The sequence below is a fragment of the Xenopus laevis genome, chromosome 9_10L, assembly GCF_017654675.1.
Source record: "Xenopus laevis strain J_2021 chromosome 9_10L, Xenopus_laevis_v10.1, whole genome shotgun sequence".
Taxonomy (NCBI): domain Eukaryota; kingdom Metazoa; phylum Chordata; class Amphibia; order Anura; family Pipidae; genus Xenopus; species Xenopus laevis.
The window spans coordinates 104,976,131-104,996,137 of NC_054387.1; the positions used below are offsets into that span (position 1 = coordinate 104,976,131).

A 20,007-nucleotide genomic window follows, 5' to 3' on the forward strand; every position below is an offset into this window, starting at 1 on the left:
GTCAAAAGCTTTTATCGAACATAAAAGATGAAGGTAAATCTGCACGTCTATGGCCACCTTAAAGGAAAACTATACCCCCCAAACAATGTAGGTCTCTATTAAAAGGTACTGAGTAAAACAGCTTGTGTGTAAAACCCTACTTCATGTAAATGAACCATTATCATAATAATATACTTTTTTAGTAGTATGTGCCATTGGGTAATCATAAATAGAAAATTGACATTTTAAAAAATAAGGGCCGCCCCCTGAGATCGTAAGATTCACTGTGCACACATACAAACCACATGTAAGGTCACATGAGCCAATTAACAGACAGAGTTCTGCCTTTTGCTTCCTCACTTCTTCCTGTTACAGTTAGTGTTGTAGTATTTCTGGTCAGGTGATCTCTGAGGCAGCACAGATAGAGTCACAAAATGGTGGCTCAAGGCAAGAGATGTAAAAAGGCAATATTTATGTAAATATATATTCTAGTTTGGTAAGATTCTTTAATATGTCATTCAATTTGATTTAAACTATCTGTTGCTTAAGTATTCATTTTGGGGGTATAGTTTTCCTTTAAGTTTATACCAATTAATTTTAAAGGGATACAGTCATGAGAGAACATGTTTTTTCAAAACGCATCAGTTATTAGTGCTGCTCCAGCAAACTTCTGCACTGAAATCCTTTTTTCAAAAGATCAGATTTTTTAATATTTAATGATGAAATAGGACATGTGTTAGACATAATGTGTCACTCTTTACTGCAAATTGGAGTGATATAACCCCCCCCTCCCTAGCTGTCAGCAGAACAATGGGAAGATAACCAGATAACAGCCCCTTGGTAGATATAAAAACAGCACGCAATAGTAAAAATCTATGTCCCACAGCGACTCCTTCAGTTACACTGAGTAGGAGAAACAATATCCTGTCATCAAGCAGTTCCATAATGCACACCAATATTACAACTAAAAAAAAACAAAAACAAAAAAAACACATACATACACACTTGTTGGTTTAGAAATGAAATGTTACATGGTAGAATTAATTATTTGCAGTGTAAACATCAACAATGTAGAAACAAAATCAACACCATAAAAATCATGACAGAATACCTTTAAGTATTTAGATCCCCTTTAAAGTATTTTATATAAGGTTGATTGTTTCACAGCAAGGCACCACTATAGGAGGTCTACAGTGGTGATCCTTGATGGTATTTTAGACACAAGTACCGTATATCATTTGATGGCATCTGAAAATGCCATCTTCTCATTTTAAATAAACACATTGGTACAAGCATAGGATCCCTTATCCGGAATGGAGTTATATAGAAAAGCTCAAATTACAGGAAGGCCATCTCCCTTAGACTCAATTTTAATCAAATAATTAAAATTTTTAAAAAGGATTCCTTTTGCTCTGTAATAATAAAACAGTACCTTGTACTTGCACCAACTGAGATGTACACATGACAGTTTGTTGCAACAAAGCTTCATACGATTTAAAGGAAAGCCCAAGTCACAGGTTTAAATTACATTGGCTAAATAAATATATTTTAAAACAGAATGTTAAAAACACAGAAGTAAAAAGTTAAAAACATCAAGGAATTCATCTAGAACTTCTTAGTCCTTAAAAAATGTTGGCCCAGACGAGTACACGCACAAATAAAAATCAACAGGCTAAATCCTGCATTGTTTCTGATGAAGAAGGAACAGAAGACAGAATGCATGAACAGTAAAAGTCTTTACTTAACCCAAGTTCCGGTATTAAATACTTTAAATAATATATTAATTTAGAAAATAATATATTTATATAGTAAAAAGCATTTAAAAGAACTCCTCCTGAGAAGTTACAATGGCAAGGGAAATCTTTTACAAACATAAAAAAGGGAACCGAAGAGACAATGTCATCCCTTAGAATAAAAATTCTGCTGCTGCACATCGATGTGCTCCTGCTGTAAGCAGGCTGCTGTGTTACAGCACTTTCAGGTTAATCTCATTTAGTCATCATGAATGTCTCTTCCGTTGGAGAGACCCTCTTGCTCTCATTCAGTAACACAGGGGATAACAATTTTAAAAAGCAGGAACCTAGGAGCATGATAGAATTCTGAAGAAGCATGGGAAAAAAAAGGAACTTTTAAAGGGTAACAAACCCTTTAGAAACATTTCCCTAACATAAGTACTCATTTCATAGTGGAAGCACACATACCAGAGGATATAACCTTTTGGCATCACATTACATTTGTACTTTGCTAATGAGTTTCACCTTCAACTGGGTGTGTTATCAATGTAAAAATGCTCAATGCACATGTAACAAATAAACCTGTTTTAGGTTTTTTTTTTTTGTTGTCTAGGGGCTACACTACAACTATGCAGAGGTAATACTTGAGCTGGTGTACAATTGTAAGCATGTAACACCTTAACATAACAAGTTCACTGTCCAGAGCAAGTGCGTCTTCGGGTTTTTAGCTCCCCTTTAAATTATCTCGAATTTCATTCGGCTGAAGAGGTTGACTTTTCTTGTAAACTATACCTCATGCTTCCACATACAATGGAAAGAAAGTAAACCACACAAAACTATAAAAAATGTACCAACACTGGAAATCGTTATGGAAGGCAGCAAACTATTATTCAGTTTTTTTTTGGTAAGTCTGTTTTATACACTCAGCAAGTCGTCTGGTTTAGGGTAGCCAAAAAGAACGAAGTCAGCCTCAAACAATTTGTACAGTTTCTTTCTCCATGCTATTGGAAGTTTTGAATACCAGTCTTCCTCCCAGCTACTTGCAGTCCTGTTTCTGTAGCTGGGAGGGAACTGAAAGAGTGTATCTAAGTTTAATTGTCTTAAAAGCAGCGCCGTATCTTCACCGAGAGTTTCCAGCTTGCCAATAAAATCATATTCGATCTGACATGGATGACACAGGCGATACACCTGCCTCCAATGTTCATTGAACGGCTTCTGCTCTTCCGTCTGCGGATCAAGGAGATATTGTATAAATTGAGAGAACGACGGCATTGTGCCCGAGGAGAACGCTTCTCCAACTGTATCGGGAACCCTGGTCGTGTTGGAGAAGCGAGTCAAAATAGGCACTGCAAAGCTGCGGTAGAAGTCCTCATTTTCAAGTTCAAACTTGCTGCGGAATGCAGAGATGAGTCGGACAAAAGGATCACGGACAAACAGGAACTTGGTGTATTTCTTCAACTTGATCTTCATCATATGCCGGGAAAACTTACCGTACCGGCGCCAGAATTTGTTAAAGGTTAGGTGACTACTTGTATTATGGACATCCTCACGAGGAATCAGTAAGGGATCCTGGTACGGAACTCCCTTCTTGTCCAGGAGGCTCTCACTTAACACAATCATCACTCGCTTCCAATTGGTGCAGGCAACTTTAGGAACATAGCAGTAAATAATACCATGACGATCATCCACAATGAGGTGATCTAATTCCCGATTAGGGATGTCATCAAAAGAACGTTCCTTTGTTGGAAAACCAAAGCTTGAGTTGCCACAAAACTGTAGCAAATTCAGTTTTCTCTCTTGCTGTATCATTTCCTGATCTAGAATTGCATCCTCTAATTTTTCTTTAGTGGACCAATCATAACCCCTGGCATTTTCCTCCAGGCTGCTTGAGCCTCGTAGTGGCATCTTTTCTGCTTTTGTGCTTTGAAGTTCACTTCTCCTTGTGCTCAAATTAAGAAAACTATTTAAAAATACATCCACATCTGAAACAAATCGGTTTCTCGTAGCAGTAACGGCAGTCGAAAGCTCTTCGGATGACTGAAAAGGAAGAGATTTGCTGAAGGACGTGTGAAGATTCAGATTAGCTGTCCCAACATTGTCCCAATAAACAATGATGAAGAGAATCATGAACACTGAACCCAACGCCACCAGCAAACAGAAGAGCCTTGACTTGGCCATTGTGATCTAAGTTATTCTTTTCTGTTTGTCTTAACTCAGGTTAATGCGTAGTGGAGTATTGACTTCTAAAATCCATGTCAATGTAGTTGCAGTAAGCCTAAAATAAAATGTATAAAAAAAACATTATTATTACAGTCCTGATGTTAACATTTAAAAATACTTAATGAACAGCAAAAGTTGTTTTTGCCTTTTTTTTTTAATCGTATGCCTTTTTTTCGGCCACAATTAAGAACCTGCTAACTGCTAATGACTACACAGCAAAGCTTGCTCTATGTATATGTGTATATATATGTATATGTGTATATAGTTATACAGGAGCAGTGATCAGCTCCATGTTGTAGCTCCCACCCTTCCCAGCTATAGTCAGGTGATCCCACTGGTGTCTAATAAAAGGGCAGCCAAGTTTGGGAGTTTTACTTTGAAAGCAGCAAGTAAGTTGCAGGTAAAACTTAGTCCCTTTGTAAAATGTATAATGAAGCAATAGAATTCTTGATGAATCGTAGGACTGGCCAGATATGGGATGACTTTGACGTAGTTGGCCAGCTTAAATATATTGTAATATATGGACAAACAATCCCTGTTTTGTTTAAAGGGTAAGGCATTTTTCAGTAGCAGTATGCACAAAATGCCTGTCTTAAATATATTGATAATGGGTTGAGTGCAGAGGACTCTTGTATTTTTATATATATATATATATATATATATATATATATATATATATATATATATATATATATATATATATATATATATATATATATATATATATATATATATATATATATATATATATATATATATATATATATATATATAGTGAGTAATGAACCCCAGATTGTTAATTACAAGGATATTATAAGGCACCAAGGAGTTCTAGGTCTATTTAAAGGCACGAGGCCGGAGACTTAGTACTTTTATACAGGTCATGCAGGGCTGGAACTAGGGGTGGCCAGAAAAAGCAGGTGCCTAGGGCACAACAGTTGGGGGGGGGGTGATGGGCACGTACCTCTTTTGCTTGGCTACCCCTATTCCAGGCCCTGGTTGAGAGGGAAGGAAAGTCCAGTCCCTGGCTATGGCTGTGTGCAATTTTAAAACAGGAATGGAGTAGGATGAAAAAGCTTTTCACTCCCCTTGCTCATCACCAAACATTTGCAGGGGGGGGGGTTGGTTGTTGGGAGCATGAGAAGTTCATATTCATTGTATTACTTGCCTGCAGAGCCAGGCCAAGCCGGACGGTTGCCCTATTCAACCCATCGGGCCCCGCAGACAAAATGTTTTCTTACATCTGTAACCTTCTTATTAGGCAAGGAGGAACCTGATCTGATGAAAGCATTTTAATCAAGCATTTTGAAGGGGGCTTGAACCATAATGGTATGAAAAACATAGCATTAGAACTTTTACTCTTTTTTTTTTATACATATTTTCACAATTGAAGTTTAAAGTTTTCAGATTGTTCACCAGAAACAAAGATTGCTTTACATCTTTTATTTTTTACCGTTTCCCCAAAATTTAAGTTTAAAGCTTTATGTGATCCAGGAGCATAATAATAGGCAAGGCTTACTTCCCCTTGGATTTTTTCAAATCTTCAGCTGGAATTTGACTTTCAAAGTGTCCCATAGGAGAAAGGTGAAAAGGCGAAGGCTTGATTATTCGGAAAAGCTATTTTTTGCTCTGGAATGAATTATGCCAGCATAGATAAAAGCTTGTTCTGTAAATCTGTTTTACTAAGGGGCCGATTTACAAAGGGTCGAATATCGAGGGTTAATTAACCCTCGATATTCGACTGGGAATTAAAATCCTTCGACTTCGAATATCGAAGTCGAAGGATTTTAGCGCAAATAGTGCGATCTAACGATCGAAGGACTATTCCTTCGATCGAACGATAAAATCCTTCGAATCGAACGATTCAAAGGATTTTAATCCAACGATCGAAGGAATATCCTTCGATCAAAAAAACTTAGGAAAGCCTATGGGGACCTTCCCCATAGGCTAACATTAAGTTCGGTAGCTTTTAGATGGCGAACTAGGGGGTCGAAGTTTTTTCTTAAAGAGACAGTACGTCGACTATCGAATGGTTGAACGATTTTTAGTTCGAATAGTTCAATTCGAAGTCGTAGTCGAAGGTCGTAGTAGCCCATTCGAAGGTCGAAGTAGCCCAAAAAAACACTTCGAAATTCAAAGTTTTTTTACTTCGAATCCTTCACTCGAAGTTAGTGAATCGGCCCCTTAGTGTTTATAGTGTTTATTACTGGGTAAAAAAAACTGATTAAAGGGGAAACTCTTTATTTGCATAATGAAAGGGGAATTCCACCCAAACTCTTTTTTTTTTTGCATAATGAAAAAAATGAAAGTCCAAGCAACTTTCAAATATACCCCAATGAAAAAATTTCAATGATAATTAAGCTATTTGTAAAATCAGTTGCGATTTAAAGCAGTATTTATCCATTTTTTATTCACTGAGTCTAACTTAAAACAAAACAAACAAGAAAACTGTAATCAATTTTCTAGGCCTTTTAATCAGATTTAATGAGCTGGCTTGCAGCATTGATTATGGAGATGAGTGCAAATAATATAAACAGTACAGCTTTCAATAGCACTTACATTTATAAATAACTTTAAAACCCCTGAATATTTCTAGACAATGCATACTGGAAAATAGCTTAGAACTACATTTTATTGCACAGTATTTTTTGTCCAGAGTTCCCTCTTTAGTAATGAATCATGTTTTATAGCAACTCACAAAGAACTTACATCACCTCAAATATTCAGCAGGTAATCATATGAGCTTGCAGACACAGAAAACATAGTAACTAAGGATAAATAAAGACACATGTCCACCAAGAGGAACCTTTTAGGTCTATATATAACCTGCCTAATTGATCCAGTGGAAGTTACAAACCTTTCTGAAACAATCCCAATGTGGATCAGGGGTGAAAAAATTCCTTCCTGATTCCAAGAAGGCAATTGATACTAAAGGTTATTTTTAATAACCCCTAGCTATCGAATATATTTGCACTTCAGCCGAATAAGGGAGAATTCCACAATTTCACAGTTCTCACTGTAAAAAAAAAAACAACCCTTTCCAAATATGAAAAATACTGCTCCACAGCTGTCCAGCATCTTACTAACTTCAACATAGAAAGCAATCAAATTTGTCTGACATGACCTTTGCTTCATAAAGCTAGGCTGATTACTGCTCATAATGCCATTTCCCACAACATCATTTTGAATTTGATCCTTTAACAAGTCTTCCGATTACTTGCTCACCACAGATGACAAGACTATAATTGTCAGGCTGAGATCATAATCCCCTTAAATAGTGGAAAAATCACCTTTTTTATAATCCACAGGTACCATACTAGAAGAAAGGAAGTCTGCAAAAATCTGAAATAGAGGCCTGGCTAAAACTAAACTAAGCATTCTCAGTACCCAAGGGTGTATTCCATCTGGCCCTGGCGCCTTGTTCATACTAATGCGGAGTAAACCTTTATGTACTATATCCTTTGTCAACCACTGATTATACTGAGCAGAGCCATCTGTGCCCATACCGGGTGGATCTTGAAACTCTGACTCCTCAATTGTATACACTTAAGAAAAGAAGGGCATGTTTGCCCTTTCTGTATCCTTTATAGCCACATTATTCCCATTATTTAATGGAGCCACACTCTCAACCTGCATCTTATTACTAATAATATACTTAAAAGAATATTTTGGGGTTAGTCTTAGACTGTGCTGCAATCAGTTCCTCATTTTCTATCTTTGGCTTACCGATTGCTGTTTTAATGTTTATATTCATTAAACATAGCATTTGTCCCCTCTGACTTGTAGTTTGTAAATGCTTTACTCTTCTTTCATATTAACTTCTGTATTAAGCCAAAAAGGGTGGTTCTTAACACACTTAAGATTTATTTCTTAAGGGAACAAATTAAGAAGAGTAATTATTTAATATTTTAAATTACAACCATTTCTGTTTTGTGTATGTAGCGGAAAACATAACACCCCAATCTCTGCTCTGAAGTACTGCCCCTTACAAAACAAAGAATTTTTATGAAATTCAGAGTTTTGTTGCCCGAGTATTTTTATTTTTGTAACAAACATTAAATGATATCATATTATGGTCACTTTTATCCAGGACTTGCACATTTGCTATACGTTCTGGGTCATTAGAGTTCACTAGATCCAGTATAGCATAAATTCTGGTTGGCTCCTTAACTACCTGTGCCATAAAATTGTCATGCAACAAGTTTATAAACTTGTTCCCATTAACTGTCCTTGGAGTACTGTTGCTCCAGTCAATATCTGAGTAATTAAAATCCCCCATTATCATTACTTGCTCCAAACTAGCAGCCTTTTCTATTTGCAAAAGGAGCTTAGCCTCTTCACTAACTTGAAGGGGGGTAACTATTTTTAAATTACATTGATTCATGTCAATCTTGACATAGTAAAAAAAAAAAAAAAGCTTTATAACTCAGGTATCAAAACCATAGGACACACCAGTTATTCTTTTGAATTGGGTTATTAAATCCTTTTTAACAGACGTCTATGAGAATGTCACACAACCAAGAATTGTTTTGGATGTTTTCATGCCTTCTAACACTGGCAGGAAAAATAATAAATGTGAGACGTTCGAAAAACACAAGACTGACTATGGGACAGATGAGAAGGGGGGGGGGAACAAAACATTTTTATTAAATTTGATCAATTTGCCCATAAAAATTTTGTGCAAAGAGCTGCAGGTATAACTTTAGGCCTATAAGAATGCATGTGATATGCTTGAATTGAGAGTATCGGGGCTAGGTGACTTTGCAAAGTACGGACCTGTTTATTTAAAGGGAAGGACTTTTTAGTTTGTAGTTAGTTCATTTGTAGTTTGCAGAAGCGTTATTCTTTCTCTTAGGCATTGTTTGCAATCTATTTAAACTAGAAATTTTACTTTTTGTTTAAGAGGAGGGTGTATTCATAATGCACCAACACATTCCACAGAGGGGGTAGCTTTTTGCACAAATGTCAAACCATTTAGACAACTCAGGCCAGGTAACCGCCAATAAAATGCCGTTTCAACTCTTTAAAGGTCTCAAAGCTAGGGTGAGCAACCACTGAGGTACAAATTAGGATGGACTGCAAACAACCAATACCCTACAGCTCACAAACAGGAGAAGCTCATTAGTTGAAATCTAATCATGGGAGCAACCCTGAGATAAAAAAGCTCTGTGCAGCAAGTGTGGCTTGCGAGGGAATCTGTGTGCTCCTTGCTCCTAGTCCATTTGATATCATGGCACGCTGCCTTGCTAGACAAATTTGCCAAATTAAGTAAGAACATTCAGAATCCAATACAGTTAGGCAGATAATTATAACACACAAATTAAAACTCAAATATGAAGAGAGAAAAAGCTGCACAGCAAAAAATGTGTTTGTGCTTCACAATAACCAAAAGGGGAAGCAGAACTATTACATAGCATTATCACCAAAAAACACACTGGCAATTTCTACAGCACTTCCCATTGCAAGTAACATGACCACACTGTCCTTAGATCTACGAGAAGAATTTTTCTAAACTTTGTGCCTGGTCCCACTACAGGGGCCCAGGATATTGCTAGAGAGGACCAACCTATATACTACTTCTTCAGGTAATTTAAGAAGCTAAAACTTATAGGCAAGTTTGGGTGGAATTTGGAATAAATAATTAAATGCCTGGAAATATGGCTGAATGTCTGATACAGCAATGGTTTCATGCGAGCGTATCCTTGCTATGAGCTAAGAACCTTGACCAAATGCTGGACCTCAAAGGAGACTTGAAACAAAAAAAATATATCCCACAATGGACTTTAAAAATGAGTGTTATGGGCACAAACAGCAGAGATTAACTGCTCAAAAAGTATTTATTTGCCACACGACATGTTTCGAGCCTGTCAAGTGTGAAACATTTCAGACAAATCCCAAATTTAAGGTGTGGTACAGGAAGTGACCTGTACAAAAAAAAACACCAACCCCCTCATAGGTACGTCACCACCCACAGTGAAATTAGCATAAAGTCTTTATCAGAAATGTCCAATCCATTAGTGTCCATTTCAATACCTAATAGTATTGTTTCAAGTGAATTCCCAATGAAGTAACAAAGTGTCCATGTATTTTATGTAACACTGTGGAGAATAAAAACTGCAACAATGTTAAAATAATGCATGTAACGAATGTGCACTAACTTGTACTGCCTAAGGTAAAGGCCTACAAGCAGCAATCTATACAGCATATATAACTAAAACCGCCTCAACGAAGCACAAGGTTCTGATACATTTTGTTAGAAATATTGCCCATACTTTACCATTAGTAGTATTCTGACTCTTCAAATCTGGACTAGGGCAAATTATCAAAATCTGAAAAATAAGCAGAAAGAAGCATTTAGCCTTATTGGTACATTCATTTCTTTACAAGAAAAGAAATATATTTCCCTGTGTTTTACAAGACGCTTTTAACATTCCAGGCTTTATTCAAACCCTTCGGGTTAACTGTGTATAATTTCTTAATCCAATACATCTCTCCTTGGGGGAAATTTACTAAAGGGCGAAGTGACTAACGCTGGCGAAAATCGGAGCTTCGCCGATTTACTAACAGTCGCTGGCATAACTTCGATAGCGAAAGAGATAGACTCTAGTGGTACTTCACACCCCAACACCAGGCGAAGTTTCAGAGGTAAGTAGATTTGTCCCTTTGTGTCAATTTTAATTTTAGATCTCCACCTCTAGGGGGCATATATACCACCTCTAAGACTAACTTTTTAAATTGGTCTGCATTATGGTTCATTTCAGCAAAGTGTCTGGCAACTGTAGCATCAGTTTAAGTATCTTTACGGAAATTGCTGATATTCCCGCGGTTTTCTTTTATCCGTGTTTTAACTTGTCTCACAGTCTGTCCTACGTATGCCATCCCGCATGGACATTTAAGTAAATATACAACATTGCTGGTGTCACAAGTAGCATAGTCCTTTAATTGTATTGGATTACCTTGAAGTGGGTGGTGGATTTTATCTAAAACACATTAACATTGTTGCAATTTTTATTCTCCACATTGTTACATAAAATATATGGACACTTTGTTACTTCATTGAGAATTCACTTGATTATATTGCACCTAAGGCAGAGGTGTATACAAGAATATTGGCGAATATTGGACTCTTGCTAATTTTTGGGACTCCCAGTTACACTTCCCCTGTTCTTACGTTAGGGCTTGCTTTTAAATAGGTAAACCATAAACGCTACCTGCTGATTGGTTGCTATGGGTAACTAGGGTTACTTTGTTATATTTATGACGTTACTTTTCATATTGTCTTGGTTTTGGAGAAAAGCAAAACAATTCAAACAAATCATAAAAATACATCACTCACCAAGCCACTTAGATTTCATCCACTTGCAAAAAAAAACACAAAAAAAACAAAAGCTCAAAAAGGGGAAGTTTTCAAGAATTGCTAAACCGTCATGCTCTATTACAAACTGCATCTTTTTCTATTTTTTTCTATCTGAAAATGCTTTCACAAGAAGAGCATTTTACCGTTCATATATTTCTGCAGAAATTTTAATCCTCAGTTTTCTGAGAATGCGCAAAGTACATATTAGAGCCCATCAATCACCATGTGACTAAGAAAAAAAGCACATAGTTGCCAAAGTTTAAAAAATATTCCTAGAAGGACCTTCGGAAAGGCCAGGTGCATCATAAAAAAATAGTAAATAGTCCTTTGTGCCAACCTTATTTAGAAATCTCTCTACATTCCTGTTTGGGAAATCTTTCTCACAACCCCCCTTTCTGGCTCATGATTTTGGACAGTTCTGCCTATGAAGTGATATAAAGTGATATAATGGAAAAATGAAATATAACAGACAATCAGAGAAGCCACAGTAAGGGGGTCATTTATCAAAGATTGAGTTGTGTTTTTCCAGAAAATGTGAGGGAAGTTTCAGTAAAAAACTTGAATTTTTCAGTATTAAAAAAAAAATTTATTATGCCCCAAAGCTGCAAAAATTCAAAAATGCTCCAGCTAAAACCTGTCAAGGTCATGTAGAAGTCAATGGCAGAGGTCCAAAAAAAAACCTAACTAAACCTTTGATAAATAACCCCTTGAATGACTTTTAAATGACAAGGTACTATAAACTTTTAACACATAATGGGAATATGTATAGTTAGGCCCTAGCTTTCCTTGCCAATCAGAACCTTTAGGCCGAGGGAACAAATGATTATTATAAGGATATGAAATTTGAAGGCATGTTCTATACGAGAAGTGACAACAACAAAAAAACTCCCAAACATATTGGTTTTTACAAAATAAATCCTAATTGATGTTGAAGCTGCACACACATAGCCAGAGGCAATAATCTGGCAGAGGAAAAAACAGAATTGGAGTTTTTTGCCACTAATCTGCAAATATGTCTAGAATAAGACAACATCACAAAAGCACAGCCAGAGGGAATATCTAGTAGCCCAGAATGCTCCTAGAATAGGATTCTATTATTTTCAGCAGAAAACACACTGGCATTTCTTAACATGACATGAACATTCTGATACAGGGCTCTCCCAACAGGGCAATTGGGAAATAGTGGGAGAGTTGAATGACTGCACAACTCAACCAATTCCCTCGTTTGCCATCCGGCTATGGCCCCGCATGATTCTTCTATATTGGCAGCTCAAAATACAACAGCCAAAAGAGGGGGCGGGGTAAAAAACAAAAGTTAACATTGAAAATAAACAAGGAAAGTAGAAAACAGCAGATGAAAGGCGAACAAATATAAGAGAAACCCGTAAAGAAAGTTCCCATTACTCAAGTTGTTTTCAGAGAAAAAGTCGGTGTTACTTTGTAGCAGAAAGTTACACTTGTGGGAAAGTTATACATAATATCACTGTCAGCCCTCAGGCTAGGCACTGTCTGTAACTTCTAACAATACAGTTAGTTTGATGAGAATATAGCAGTATATATAGAAGTACAAAGGTTTTTCAATTAGCACTCACTGTTCTTGACCCACCCACAACTTAAAGAGCTTCATCTTTACAGGAGAATTCAACCCTAATGTTAAGAAAAACCCTACCCCCCTAACTTTTAAAAAATGGAGACTGATAGAAAAGTTGCTAAGAATAGGACTAGGGATGGGCGAATTTGACCCGTTTCGTCAAAAATTCGCCGCCAGCGAAATGTCGCCAACGCCCATTAAAGTCTATGGGCGTCGAAAAATGTTGTTGCGCGGCAACATTTTTTTGACGCGCGTCTTTTTATTTTGACGCACAACGTCATACAAGTCTATGGGCGTCATTTTTTCAGCTAAACAAGGCGAAAAAATTCGCCCATCCCTAAATAGGACATTCTCTAAACGACTGAAAGTTAACTTAAAGGAGAATTTAACTCTAACGTTAAAAAAAACACCTACATAGACCCATCCCTCCTCCCCCCAGCAAAAGTGTTACCCCGGGCAAATGCCCCTAATGTTTTACTTACCCCTCGGTGCAGATTCAGGCATCAGAGTTCACGACCGCCATCTTGAGCCGATTCAGTAATCTTCGCCTTCAGCAATTTTCGTGAGTTTCATCGCATGTGCAGCTGTTGCGAAACAGAAAATTGTTCCAATTGTGAACTCCGATGCCTGAATCTACACTGAGGGGTAAGTAAAACATTAGGGGCATTTGCCCGGGGTAACACTTTGGCTGGGGGGAGGAGAGAGGGGTCTATGTATGGGTTTTTTTAACTTTAGGGTTAAATTCTCCTTTAAGTTAACTTTCAGTCATTTAGAGAATGTCTTATTATGTCTTAGCAATGTCTTATATATGTCTTAGCAACTTTTCTATCAGTCTCCATTTTTTAAAAGTTTTTAAATTATTTGCCTTCCTCCACTTTCCAGCTTTCACAGAGCCAAGCAGTCAAAAGGTTATTGGTTGGTGAGGTTACAACTGGACCATAGCAACCAGACAGATGCTGAAATCCCAAAACATAAAAATGAATAATTCAAAAACTACAAAAATAATATGATCAGATGCAATATGTTTCAGAATACAGGTATGGGACCTGTTATCCGGAATTCTCAGGACCTGGAGTTTTCCAGATAAGGGATGTTTCCAAAATTCAGATCTCCATAACTTAAGTCTACTAAAAAATAATTTAAACATTAATTAAACCCAATAGGATTGTTTTGCTGCCAATAAGGATTAATTATATCTTAGTTTGGATCAAGCACAAAGTGCTGTTTTATTATTACAAAGAAAATATATTTTTTAAAAAATTGAATTATCTATGGGAAGACGGCCTTTCCATAATTCAGAGCTTCCTGGATAATGAGTTTTTGGATGTCTGATCCCATACCAGTATCACCGTTTACATCATATTTTAAGGAAATATAAAGGTAAATAACCCTTTAAAACATGGGCAGAAAACTGTATAAGCATCTTGACTGTGATACAGGGGCAGGGAGTATTTTATCACCCTGCAAATATAATGCAATCCAGGAGGGGTTTAATATATGAGCTATGTGATGTGGAACATGGGCAGTGCCAAAAGTGGTACTTGATGTACTTTATTACAATAGTCTTTCCTACAGCAATTGTCAAGGTTACCGGGGGAGGAAACATAAAAATAAGTGTATTATACATCATTTTCCCTTGCCCTTTAAAGGTGGTAACCTTTAGGTCGCCTTGTCCTTAAATACACGACTCTAAGGACTTGACAAATATGCACCACTACAGGACCCTATAGCAACCATATATTTGTTTTGACTTTAAAGGAGATAGGATAAACAAAAAAAATTTGTAGGCAATTGTGAATAATATATGGTGTTGGTTTAATATAATCTTTAAAGATAGCCCCTTTATTGGAGCTCCCTATAAATTTTGACTGGTCCCTGTTTCAACTGGGGGGTGGGAGCGTCCTGACGGTCCCAGACAGAAGCCCAGTAGGAGGGGGACAACCAATCACAGCAGTAGTCACTAAAGCAAAGACAGGCTTCAGTCCCCTGTCAGGTCAACCTAGCTGCTGATTGGTTCCTATCCTAAAGTGCAGTGTGCGGAATGCCGCCAACTCCCCTGCACAGCCTGGGAAAGGAGGCAGCAGGAAGTGGATGGGTGGGACTAGTAGGGTTTTTGCAGAAATTTCCAATAAAGTAACCAGAAACACAATTTTTTAAAGCACATTCCTTCTATATCTAAATGAGTAACCAATGGTACATTCTTGTTTCAGCGCTGATGGAAGCCTATTGTTTTCTCTAATTTACTGCACTGGTCCAAATATGATTCATATTGGGGAGAACGCTTTAAAACACCTGCTCTAAGGGTACATGTGCCAAGGTATATGTATAACTGCAATGTTGTGGGCTGGGCATTCCTGAAGAAACGACTTGGATGTCGCAACGCTACCTTAAAATAAACCTCTCCAAAACGGAAATGGTTCTCTTCCCTCCAACCAACACCATTAAAATCCCAGAAGTATCCATCATAGCTAACAATTCCACTATCACCCATCTCCCCAGGCCGGTGCCTTGGGGTTATCCTAAATTCTGCCCTGTCCTCCACTCCTCATATCCAGTCACTTATTAAAATTCTTATTCACCCTCACGTCTAGACTGCTGTAACTCTGTCTTAATTGGACTTCCCCTCCAAAGAGTGTCACCTCTCCAGTCCATAATGAACACTGCTGCAAGGCTCATAAACCTCAGCAACCGCTCCTCCTCTGCCACACCACTCTGCCAATATCTACACTAGTTTCTGCTAACTTTCAGAATAAAATTAAAATAAATGATCCTGTCATTCAAAGCACTCCATAACTCTGCCCCACCCTACATCTCTGATCTCATCTCTATAAACTCACCCAACCCCTTGCTACGCTCCTGTACTGACCTGCTACTCAACTCTTCTCTCATTACCTCCTCACATGCTCGCATTCAAGACTTTTGAAGGGCTGCACCCCTCCTCTGGAATTCTCTTCCACAGTCTGTCCAACTTTTTCCCAACCTTTCTGCTTTCAAAAGATCTCTTAAAACGCACATCTTTAGAGAAGCCTACCCTCACTCTGCTTAACTACAAGATGCATTACCACATACAGTACTACATCTCTCACTCACTTAATTCTGATCCTGCCCACTCTACCATCTTGTGCCTTATTCCCTTCCCTTTAGATTGTAAGCTCCTTTGCACAGGGCCTTCCTCACCTTTTGTACCGGTATTGGTTGTGATGTATGTAATTCCATATGTTCTATGTCTGTAATTAATGTGATTTAGTTGTATATTTTACATCGCTGCAAAATATGCTGGCACTATATAAATAAATGTTAATAATAAAAACTACACCTTGAACGAGTGAAGAATAGGGAACACTTCTAAATATGTTGGTGCCTGACATGCACAATCCAGTGCCAATTTAGCCAAATTTCTATGTACAAGAACATCACTCGGGCCAACTTTCCAGGTAGAGTGGTCCCCATTGCAAACACAACCCACCTTGCACATGGTACATATCAGAAAAGTAACTGTAAGCACTACTGTCGATCTTTGTATGACAAGCTCTGAATAGCTTTTTCATGGAACCTGTCAGATAAAGGCAGAGACAGACGAGAAGATTTGGGGAGATTAGTCGCTCGGCGAACTGCACTGCCAACCTGCCAGCTAGAATCTAAATCACTGCAGGATGGCACTCTGAGCGCTTAATTTTCCGAAGTCTCACAAATTTTCCTCGTGAGGCAACTTCGGAAAATGAAGCGCTCCGAATACCATCCTGACTTCTATTTCGATTCTAGTCGGCAGGAAGGCAGTTCAGGGAGATTAGTCACCCGAAGAAGAGACATTTGTCACCAGGCACTAATTTCCATGTGTGTCTCTGCCTTAGGGTAAGGCCACACGAAGAGATTCAGGGAGATTTTGTCGCCTGGTGACTAATCGCCTCGGCTTCTGAGCGACAATCTCCCCGAACTGCCTCAGCGTGTTTTCCCATAGGCTACAATGAAAAGTCACCTGCGCTAAAGCACACGCTGCGATGCGATTTCAATAGTCGCCCAAAGTTGGAGGCAAAAAGACGAGGCAATTAGTCGCCAGGCGTCAAAATCTCCCCGAATCTCCTCATGTGGACTAACCCTTAAGCAGGAACAGAGATTTCGCCCAGGGGTACTTATCTGATAACACTAAGCAAATATCTGAGTGTGGCCTTTCACTTTCACAGAAATGAATAACAAATATTTGTATGAAGATGTAGAGATATCAATACCGATGCAAAACACAAGATACTGGAGGTGAAAAAAGAAAAGCTTCCTCCTGCATGTGTCTGGACTTCTATCAATGTACAGTGAAGTGAATACAACCTCCTCATTCACATTGGGCTATTTCACTTTAAATCTACAGTAATCCTCTTATGTAATACTATAGGGCCCGTCATTTAAAGGCTGCCTTGGAAACATGGACGTTTCCCACCAATAAACCATTCATATACGTAAACCATTACATGAGCTGCAGTTATAATTCACCTATTCATGTGACGGGGGTTCATTTAGTGAGATCACAGTCAGCGAGCTCAAACACAGATTTATATTACTCAAGGATAAAGATAAGTAAACAGGCTCTGTGCTGCTGTATATGCCCTAAACAGATTTTTAGGAACATTCCTCGGATTCCAGATCCTTATTATGGTGTTTAATGCATGTTTGTATGAAGGTTCCTCTTCGACTCTCTGTAAAACACATCCATATAGCCACAGTAACCTATTAAATTCAGCTATGTTCCTTACAACCCTCCAAACACTAGGAGTTTTGATTACGATCAAACGGCGGGTTTTTCTTTTTCCAGAGGTCACATGATTTTGCCAAAACACAACCATACCTTCATGTGCACTGCCACATCATCCACAAAACTGACATTTGGTGTCATCACAGCCGCCCATGATTCTGCAGGCTCGTGAATGACAGCTTGAAGAGGTCAAACAGGAATAAGAGGGTTAAACCTGTCCACGCCTTCCTGTGTAGAAGCCAATGGAAATTTGCTCGGTGCCTGTCCCTACACTGCTTTAAGAACCTTTTTAATCCACTGGGTCATATGTAAAACATCTGTAGCAGGCAGTTTTAAGGATTAAATTGTGACTCAGCTATTGTTTTGCAGGAATGTAACGTTAACATCAGGGTTCTGACTCAAGAGCTAACACCACAGTGGCGCTTTCACTTTTTTATCTCACAGCTGCTTTGAATTATTTAACACAATGGATTTAAAGCTGTTTAACCCTTTAATAAATACAAAGAAGGGGGTTGTGGGTGCACTCCAAGGCTAAGTTAAAACATGTTTAAATACAATGGAAGTGCTACTGATTTGGCCAATTAATCAATGCACATGCCCTGGTCCCCTGTCTCATAAGCAATTCAGTATATATGCAAGTGCATGTGTTTACAAAAACAGGGGTTTTAGTTACAAAGTTATGATCATAAATTTGATAAGCCATGACCGGAGGTAAACAAGTTAGGGACCCCCGTTGGGGTTTAGCTTGATGTGGTATGAAGGTTTATCAACTTTATGATTATAAGTTTGTAACTAAAAACCCCTGTTTTTGTAAACACATGCACTTGCATATATACTGAATTGCTTATGAGACAGGGGACCAGGGCATGTGCATTGATTAATTGGCCAAATCAGCAGCAAATTGTATTTAAAACACATTTTAACTACTGCCCATAGATGCAAAGATCCGATCGTTCGAATCGTCAAACGATCTGACTTCCCCATCTCCAGACCCGCCACTCACCATTCCGATCAAATAAAGTAGTTAAAAAACAGATCAGCCGATGTTCTGCCCCTGACAGCAATCGTACACAGGTTATGTCCGACCAAAGCTGGTGACAGTCTCCCACTGAAAATCGTACGATCGGAAATAGATGCAGAGGACTCTCTTCTGCAAATGTTTGAACCGCTGCCGCATCAGTGGGACGATATACGACTAAATACATTAATACTTAAACATGAGCAAGACTAAAGAAAGAAATACAATCTGCCTATACTTTTAATTTAAGAAAAGTTCATATTTTCAAAGTTTTTTTTTTTTTTCTTTTACTAAAAAAAAAAAAAGTATCAGAACACTGTTTGGCTCTGTATAAACAACCCCACCCTTTACTTGAGGCTCTTGTCTTACAGATAAGCAGAACCCCACTGGGATGCACTCCGCACGGTTTAAACTCATGAACTGCCAGGGAGATGTAAATGTGAAGTCGTTTTGGTGTCTCAATAAATAACAATAAGCCTAGATGTAAAAACAAGGGGGTAGCCTGTCCTTTTAAGAGGTGCTCTTGCGCCGTTTATTTAGCCAGGCACCGCTGGAACGCTGATCACTGCGCCTTTTATTAAGGATATTTTGCAGATCTATCACTAAATGATAAAACTATCACTCCAGGCCTTTGCTACTTTCCCCTGCCAGGAAGGGAATCCCCCTTCTACATTACGATCGAACCCAACACAAAACTACAACTCCCAATACTCAGCCAACAGCGGAGCTGACAGGAGCATGCTGGGGCTTGTAGTTTTCTGCATCAGCCGAAGCGCCGAGGATTGATCTATGATTCCGCGCAGCCCGTTACCTTTCCTGAAGGCGGACGAGGTTACGGTAGCGCCATGCTGGCTCACTACAGCCGGTCCAACTCCTCAGCTTCATAGAGAAGGTCGTGAGCCCGAGGCCCAGAGCAAGGAATTAATCCGCTACCTTCCAGCGCCAATCACTGGCACGAACTGCACAGCCATCCTCGGGTTATGCATAGACCCGCCCCCTGCTGAACGGAGGCGGGGCTAAACACGCGATGTCAGTCAAGTTCCCATAGTAGGACATCTTTGTTTCGGGCAAAGTGAAATGAGTGAGGTGAATAAATTCCATTGGGACAAGTAAAAAAAGAACATAGTGTCATTTGATAAATAATAAAACCAGCGTACCCAAGTGTTCCTAAAATTGGTAAGTTGTTTTTCCGTAGAGGAAGAAAGTTCCTCAAATTTCACCACCTCATTTACTTTCCCGACCCAATCTTTCAAAGTAGGGGCCAAAGGGGATTTCCATAATCGTGGGATAAGTATCTTGGCTGCGTTAAGTAAGTGCCTTTCTAGAGCCAAATCTGAAACGTGCGCCATGGGGTCCCTAACCCAAAAC

General features: G+C 38.5%; 1 protein-coding gene across 1 annotated transcript; it reads right to left on the reverse strand.

Moving 5' to 3' along the window:
- Positions 1-2,304: 2,304 nt before the first annotated feature.
- On the reverse strand, positions 2,305-19,572 carry chst12.L (carbohydrate (chondroitin 4) sulfotransferase 12 L homeolog; the record flags this gene model as incomplete). Its single annotated transcript, NM_001095506.1, is given in 3 exon segments — positions 2,305-3,987; positions 10,210-10,261; positions 19,451-19,572. A coding segment is annotated over 1 exon segment (1,263 nt). The 3' UTR covers positions 2,305-2,627.
- Between the last annotated feature and the right edge of the window lie 435 nt (positions 19,573-20,007).